Source organism: Coffea eugenioides, chromosome 8 (assembly GCF_003713205.1).
Source record: "Coffea eugenioides isolate CCC68of chromosome 8, Ceug_1.0, whole genome shotgun sequence".
Taxonomy (NCBI): Eukaryota; Viridiplantae; Streptophyta; class Magnoliopsida; order Gentianales; family Rubiaceae; genus Coffea; species Coffea eugenioides.
Genome location: NC_040042.1, coordinates 31,020,783 through 31,029,483, shown reverse-complemented (window position 1 = coordinate 31,029,483; position 8,701 = coordinate 31,020,783). Strand labels below are relative to the sequence as shown.

General features: G+C 34.1%; 1 protein-coding gene across 2 annotated transcripts; it reads right to left on the bottom strand.

The window, feature by feature from the left end:
• Nucleotides 1-6,582: 6,582 nt before the first annotated feature.
• On the bottom strand, nucleotides 6,583-8,484 carry LOC113781288 (premnaspirodiene oxygenase-like). Of its 2 annotated transcripts, XM_027327199.1 has the most exons (3): nucleotides 7,826-8,484; nucleotides 7,499-7,726; nucleotides 6,583-7,407 (listed from the first exon to the last, which is right to left on the bottom strand). In XM_027327199.1, the coding sequence occupies exons 1-3, from the start codon at nucleotides 8,399-8,401 to the stop codon at nucleotides 6,796-6,798; spliced, it is 1,416 nt and encodes a 471-aa protein (XP_027183000.1). In that variant the 5' UTR covers nucleotides 8,402-8,484; the 3' UTR covers nucleotides 6,583-6,795. The 2 variants fall into 2 exon arrangements, with proteins under 2 accessions (XP_027183000.1, XP_027182999.1); XM_027327198.1 differs by having other exon boundaries at nucleotides 7,499-8,484.
• Nucleotides 8,485-8,701: the final 217 nt, after the last annotated feature.

The window sequence follows — 8,701 nt, the reverse complement described above, 5'->3', positions numbered from 1 at the left end:
CTATTAAACCACAGTCTCCTTAGGTGCTTCTACGATTCAATTGCCAGTCTAGTATGCATAATAATTTTCGTGCCCAAAGCTATTTAGCATTTTCTCTGGCCTTCTCTTCTTCATAAAAGAACAAATATTTCCACCTTTCAGTGTGCATATCCAATTGAATTGATTAGTGACAAAGGGTGACAGTAGTATAGTTAAACCTCAAGGTTTAATTTGTAGTTTTGTCAAACTGAAGGAGGTAAATATAATTAATCCTTTGTATTTTAATTTTTTAGTACGTGATATCTATGTAGGCATCCTGAGTCATTGTAGTATACTAGTCAATCTATGGAACTATCTAATTATTACTGTTTTCCTCCCCTTTTCTTTCGCTTTCTCTTTCTCTTTTTCTTTATTTCCATCAACCTTGTGCTCTCCATTTTGGAATAAAAGTTCAATCCAGCACGTGGTAGAATAGGGCTTTTGGTTTGGGGCTGCGCACCTCGGTTCTAGCAGCACCATCTCCGTACCTTCCTTCCGTATCCTAAATGGAGTCGTACATTACCTTTTAATCACTAAACGTGATTACTTGAAGGACTTTGCAATTTTTATAAATTCTTAAAAGAAAAATCACCATCCAAGCCAAGCCGTTACTTAGAGGAAATCAAACCGGTTAAGATCTTATCCATCGTAAACGTATAAAAGTCAAATATACAACAAGAACTGATGAAGATGTCTGTATCTGTGTTCACATTAATCTAAAAATATGAGATGTAAAAGCACCTAATTTTGATATTGTGTACAAATTTACCCTTTTTTTTGTGTCCAAATTTACTCGTACAAAATAATTTGTGCCCTTTCTTGCAAGTTAAACTGATTGCTTCATTTTCTTGTGGCTTTGGAAGACTAAGTCAAGAAAGATTGTTGGATTACCAACTAGACTTTAACGGCCCTTTTTTTTTATGGCCTTTTACCAATTTGGGTTGGCTCTGTTGCATAAATCTTAAGTATAAAATTGAAAACCTCGAGATCCCAATTAGGACTGGAATCTGATTATCTTTATTTGGTCTACACTTAATCTGAGAAAGTCAATTTACAAACTAGACTAGCAATAGAATCGCAGAAAATTGAATCTTTACCTAATTCTTAGAAAAGAATCTTCTAATAGTTGAGAAACTCAATTAGCCCTATGCCATCACGATTTCAGTTGAGTCAAATGTGTCTGTCGTCAGCTTACAGCTCCAATGACGGGTCCAATATTTGCTTCTTTCCGTTGCTTGTCGAGTCAAATAAAGCTGTTTAAGGTGCTGTCATTTGCTCCCTCTCCCTGCAACAAATAATTTTACTTGTTTTATTTTTTTTTTGGAGAATTTATCTTCTTTAAGAAGAGTATGTAATTATTGCAAGCTATCTATGAATGAACTTACAACATGGCCCTCACATTTAACTTCTATATCTATGATTTTGTGTTTTAGCGGTATTTTTGAGAAACATACTTCTAAAAATTTCAGACCACATTTTTGTTTTCAATCATATTTTTATTTCACGAACACATTTGGCAATAAAGGTACTACAGTGAAGGTTCTTTTAAAAAACACCCAGACTTGAACCTTTTACAACTGGTAAAATGGAAAACCTAATAGAAATTTTGGGACATTTTATAAACTGGAAACATTGTGTTAATAATGGAACGCGAGAAATACAATACATGAACAAACACGCAGATGAGCAAACTTTGAACTACAAGTAGCCCGATTAAATACCAAGTTAATTAATGTTAAAGCCCAATCCCATATGTCGATTTCTTGATGAGTAAGTTTTTTATATACAGTAAAAAAAATTCAAAGTCTTAATACGACAATATTAGTTATTAACATAAACTTTAGATTTGAACTTGAGACCACAATTTGACCAGTAGACTAAGCGCCATCCACTCGTCCACAGAAAATCCAGCCGTCATATTTCACACTTTGCCCCCTTGAACTTGAGTTTTTGTAACACTTTGCCCCTCAAAACTCCAAATATATACACTTTACCCCTTATGGTCAACCTTTTGACAGGACTAAGATGAAGTTATACTTTCATGATCAAAATAGCCTTGGCTAATTCTTAAACACACATAATAATTGTAACATAATAAATACATATTTCTCTAATAGTTGTTAAATGCATCTAAACATAATTACACAATGCATTTCTATCTTTTAGCCTTAAAATGAATTAGATAATTCACAAAAAAGAAGTATAACTAACTCAATGTATTTATCTCAATGCCGATAGCAATACTTATTTTAAATGAAATAAAATTAATTGGTGCATTTGGAATGAAAATTATTTGCTTATATTTTTTATTGTAGCACTTTTTAATGTGTTTTACATGAGATAAAAACATGATTAAAAATAAAAATGTATTAGAGAATTTTTAATTTTTTTAAAATTTAGAATGCAAACAAAATACAAAGCAAGGGTATGAATGTGATATAAAATTACTAAATAGCATGTTATTGGCTCGTGAGAATCTTGTGACAGCTACAAAGTAAATGAAAATTATCAAAACTAATTCATTTGCAATTTAAAGGAAGAAAGATAAGCGATGGAAAACTTGTGCAGGTGTTTTAAGAATTTTAAATTCTTTTTTCTCCACAACACAATTTTTCAATTTTTTAAATCACATGACTTTGTGTTTTTCCTAATAAAATATGTCATATTCTGATTAAAAGGATAGCATTATTCTAGAACTATTTTGTAAGGGCATTAATGTCATTTTGTTAAAATTTTGGATGGAGCATTCATTATTAATGTTTGACTAGTCAATAAAGGCTGCAATGCATACATATTTAAAGTTCAGGGGGCACACTGTAATTAACCCTATTTCTTATATGGTAAGTTGTATGACAAAACATACGCTGCTTTTATTCATAGGCAAATTCGATACAATAGGCATGCGTGCTTAGCATGGTTTCAATCATAATCGTATGTCCTAATTTTCTAGGTTTAAGCTTAAGGATGAAAAAAAAAAAACAGAGAGTACTCCCATTTATCTTTACTCTTTTGGTTGTTGTTGGAGTAGGAATTTACAAAAGGTAAATAACTTCTACAGTCACTTTGTTTTTTACTAATGACCTATTTCATCCCTCAACTTATAAATTTGGTCTAAATGATCCCTCCAAGCAAAATCTAAGCATGATGAATTTCACTTTGACCGATGAAGTTTCAGTGTCATGTCGATGTTCTCCCGTTAAATTTGAAAATAACTATGTTAACCTTATTTCTAGTTTAACTATTTAATTGTTAACTATTGTATAGAAGATTAAACAATAAACTTGGCATTACAAAATCTACTTTCACGCGAGAATGGAAAGTTTTCAAATCATCCATCGAGAAAATTTTCTTTTGCCAATCACGGGTACCATTGCATCATTAATCCTTTTGTTGTTAGATAATTAATTTATTATTGTAATCATATAGCATCGTACTATACGTATAATTTTTGTATGTCCATAGGCGTAATCTTTGTACTTCTTTTACTTTGTGCCAAGAAAAATGCTCAGCTTTCTATTCAATCAATTTAGGGCTGCAAGGATCATTTTTGCAACTAAAATTAAAACTTTTATTTCTAAATAGAATCGCAATAGAATTGCAGTAATTTTACAATATCGGGTATAAATTGATACAACTTTCATGTAAAATTTGAGTTGTAACTTATACAAGTAAATTTGTGTAAAAATTATGGTTACATCGAAATTGTACGAGCTCACCCTCCATATTATTTTACCGTAATAGCTGACGCAGTTGTAACTAGCTCCTCCTTTGCACTTTTTGTCTGTGATTACTGCACAATTGACTTTGACTTGTTACTATGATGATTCTCCATTAACTTTTGTTTTCCACAAAAGAACATATTGCAGCTCAAAGAAGGTTGCCCCAGACGCAACTCGTGAAAGAAACTTTTTCCTAACTCCTCCCTACTTTGTTGATGCTGAGTAGGGCGTCTAACATGTCAATTTTCAGTAGAAAGATGCCGTTTTAATTTGTTTATTTATGAGATAGAACAGACAATAAGGTGATTTGGTTGATTTGAAATTCTTAACACTCCATTGATAGTGATTGACTTGAAAATTAAGTGATACTAGTGCAATGGCATCTAAGGTGATAGCTCATAAGTTGATTTGGTTACCAACATAGGTTAGTTTGGTACACGGATTACTTTATCACAGAAGGTCATGTACTCAAATTTTGTTACTGATGTGAGAGTAGTGTTAATAAATCATATGTTCTAATTTTATGACTGATGTGAGAGGTATGTTAATTAATCATCTGTAAAAATTCTATAAGCAACCTATAGTTTTGGAGGTATTTTTCAGATTCCAAATAGTGATAGAAGCCAAACTCATTTATCTTTTTTCTTATTAGAGGCAAAAAAAAAGATGATTTGGTTTACTTGAAATTCTCCCTCTCTCTCTCTCTCTTCCCCATTTTCCGTTTACCTTTCAACTAAATAAAAGGTTGTTGTCTTGATCAAAGTAGACTGACCCGTGTCCTAACCATGTCCAAATTTGACTAAATCTAGTGATACGTAAGAGCTTTACTATCCCTCTCTCCCCCATTTTCTGTTTACCTTTCAACTAAATAAAGGTTGTTGTCTTGATCAAAGTTTTGACTAAATCTAGTGATACGTAACAGCTTTACTAGTTAACCACAGAGCTTTCGGTGGTTACCAAAGAGGGACTTAGTCCTCCCTCCTTGGACTCCTTCGATCAACTAGTTTCTTTCTTATACACAGTTTCTTTAGACTCTCTTTTTTTTAAATGAGGATAGATTAAGTTATAAAGATATTATCTTTGCCGTAAAAAAAAAACAATAACAGCTTTGCTAGTTTAGGATGTGTTACAGTATCATCACTAAAAAATTGTAGCAGTAAGGCAAAAAAATACAAAAGAAAAATTCAAATAATCTTTGATCCCAGATCAAGCATCTTTCTGCTAGAACGGAGATCCCTGTCATGACTTATGACACGTAATATGATCCCGGATCAAGGTTGTTGTCTGGGGCATCGGAGAAGGAATTCATCTGGCTATCTCTCTCAAAATCCCTGCCTTAGAAGTTGAAGTAGACTGTGTTGGCATTATTTCTTTGCTAAATTCTACTATCAACACTGATCATCTTTTACATCCTATTATTATGGACTACAGATGCCTGGTTTCACGCTTCTGCAGGTTAAACTCAGACATGTCTATCGCGAAGCAAACAGGTGTGCTGACCTTCTGGAAAATTGGGCAGTTCATTAATCCTGAACTTTGTAATTTTTTATGCATGTTCTCATGTACTTTCTTTTGCTTTTGATGAGGACACTAGGGGAGTCTGTGTCCCTCATAGTAATAGAATGGATTGTAATAGTTAAAGTGAACTTTTATATTCTTTCTTTGCTTTAGGCTCCATTTAGAGTTGAGGTGCTTTTAGTAAAAAAGCTCTTTTAGGTACAAAAAGTACTTTTAAATTGTTTGGTGAATATCATTCCATAAAATTAGGAGTAAAACTTTGATTTTAAAATACTTATAGCAAAAACTTAAATTTGATGCTTTTAGAGTAGTTTTGTGATTTAAAAAATAAAATATCAAATTTAATCATTTTATCCTATATTATGAACCAAATAAAGAGATAAATACTTTTAAAAATTTTTAAATTACACATTATCCAATACAATAAGTACTTATTAAACTTTATCTCCAAATAATAAATTTAAAAGTACTAAAGCAGTTAATAAGTATTTTTATTAAAAACTCTATTAATAAATTACTTTTCAATAATTATTGCAACCCCAAACGAGCCCTTAAGTGATATTACAAAAATCAAAAGAATTACCTTTTCAGATAATTATGCCTTATTCATGCTTCACACACGTTTCTAAAGCGATTCTGTATCAATCACCGTAACTTGAGATCCTTTTTTGTTTATTTTCCATTTTACAGAAAACTATATATACAGGAGATTAATTAAGTAATGCAGAATTATAAGAGGATAGTGTGATAAAATGCAAAATCACATGGCAGTAAAAAGTAATTTATCCCCTTTCGGGGTTTTACTGGTTTGGGAGTTTTGCACGAATATTTCTCTTGCAATATGACACCGTTGGTAAGGGAATAATTGCTAGTGAAGCACGTACCATTCTTGCATTGACGACAGGCGAAAACGAGAGAATCTGACAACAAAGTTGTAACACAACTCCTCCCAATATGCCTAAATTGAACCACTGAGCTTGGACTCAATGCCATAAAAAAGAGACTTAATTCCTCTTTGGGTTGTAGGTCGGAGTTATATACCTGCTAGCTCCTTACTCAGTCTCTTTGCCAGCAAAAAAAAAAAAAGGATATGCCTGAATTGAGTGTTTTTTCCAATCCCAATTAGAATTATTTTCTTTCAGGGATAATTTGAGAAATTCCTCTCATTTTCTCCTCTCATTTTCTGACTCTTTTGCTTAGCACCTTAAGATTTTGAATGCTATACTTACCTTCTATAGTTTAAGATTTCAAGTACCAAAATTAGCCGGTATGCGTAAACTCTGATAAAAGTTTAATGCAGTTTCATTCCCAACATACTCGAGTGTTGTAATCAAAGACAGCTATGCTTTAGCCTTATCAAGGCTTAGGTTGAAATTACATCTTCTATCAACAACAATTGTATTTCAAACATAAACAGAACATATGCCCCATAATATATTGATAGCAAATTAAAATCGAAAATCGAAAATGTGACAGAATCATGAGAGCCCAGTCGCAGCTCATGTGTTGAATCCACAGAAGCTTAATATGGCTTTTGAAGCTAAGGATCATATGATGTGGCTAGCAAACGAAGGCTATCTTTTCTTGATGCTGTTATTCCTACTGTCTCTGACATGTCTAAGTCACAGGGATCAAGGCCATTCGGGAGTTTCCAGTTGAAGTGGTAAAGCAGAAGAGCTAAAGGAAGGTCAACATTAGCTAAGCCAAATGAAATTCCAGGGCACATCCTCCTGCCTGCACCAAACGGTAGATACTCGAAGTGAGTTCCTGTGAAATCAACTGGATTGGTTTTGAATCTGTCTGGTTTAAAACTCTCCGGATCATCCCAATACTCAGGATCTCTCCCTATTGCCCAGGCATTGACTAAGACTCTTGTCTTGACGGGAATGGTGTATCCCTCAATTTCACATTCCTCCCTGCATTCTCTAGGAACTAGCAAAGGGACTGGAGGATGTAACCTAAGAGTTTCTTTGATCACTAACTTTAGGTACTTCAATTCTTGAATATCAGTTTCTTCAATTTTTTTCTTTCCCTTGAAGGCTGTCCTTATTTCAGATTGAGCTTTGGCCATAACATTTGGATTTCTAACCATCTCTGACATAGCCCATTCCACAGTCGTGGATGAAGTTTCAGTTCCGGCTGAAAACACGTCCTGCATTAATCCCAAAAGAAACAAGTTTAAGGAGTCAAGGGAGTTAAACGTTGCAGAAATTAAGGTGAAATTTTACTGCATCAGTGCTTACTATTACAATAGCCTTGATGTTATTATTGGCGATTGGAAATTGAAGGTCACCGCTTTCTTTAACTCGAAGTAAAACATCAATTAGATCTTCATTGCCGGATTCACCAGTGGCCATATTTGTTCTGGCTAGGTTGTCGATGTGCTGATCAATTATGTTGCCAAGCAGTTTATCCATCTTAAGATGGATCTTAACCAGTTGGCTCTTGACCGAAAGGAGGGGATGAAGAATCTTGAAAGATGGAAACAGATCAGAAATATCGAAGGTACTTGAAAGGGGTGCTGATTCACTCGTTAGCTGTAAGAATTCACGGTGAAGGTCTTTGCTTACTTTCCCAAATGCTGCTCTGCAAACCATAGAACTCGTGTACGAGTACAGTTTCTCGCTTATGTTAACTAGTTTTCCAGCAGCAGCTAAAGCCTGAACAGATGCCACAAGATGCGAAGCCTCATCTTGCCTGATGGAGCCAAAAGATCGGACATTTTTAGCACTAAGGAGTTCCAGAGTGCAAATTTTTCGCATTTGTCTCCAGTAGTCACCGTATGGGCAGCAAGCAATGTCTGAGCTGTTATACATTAAGATCTTGCTCGTTAGAAATTCTGCCCGATCCGCGAAGGCAAGATCATGAGTTTTCATGATCTCTTTAGCCAAATGTGGCGATGATACAACGATTGAAGAAATTTCACCGAGTTGAAGGTGCATCAGAGCTCCATGTTGCCTAGCTAATTTTCTTAGAGCGTGATGGGGTGGGGAACCGACCAAATGGTGCATGTTTCCAATAACAGGTAGCTTTAAAGGAGATGGTGGAAACTTTTGGGCTGCTTTGGATCTCTTCCATTCCTTGATTAAACATAAGACAAAGGCAAGGAAAAGAAAGAAGGCAATGAAGTTGAAGGGGAGTTCCATTGTTTGGCAATATGATCTTTGAATCCCAGTGGTGAAAGTAATATATCTCTTTCTTAAGATAAAACAGATAATTAGAAAATTTTGAGTCAGATGTGACTAAATAGATGAAAATAGAGAACTGGGCAAAGATCCTATTGTTGAGTGAAATCAACTTTGGCATGCGGAAAAAAGGTAACACTTCCTCTGCACGGAGTTTCTTTTCCGTCTTGGGTTCTAATTCCCCTTCTCTTTTTCCTTTCTCAAATCCCATCGCTCTTCCATTAAAAAATTTTTTAAAAAAAAAATGAAGAAAACGAGTAG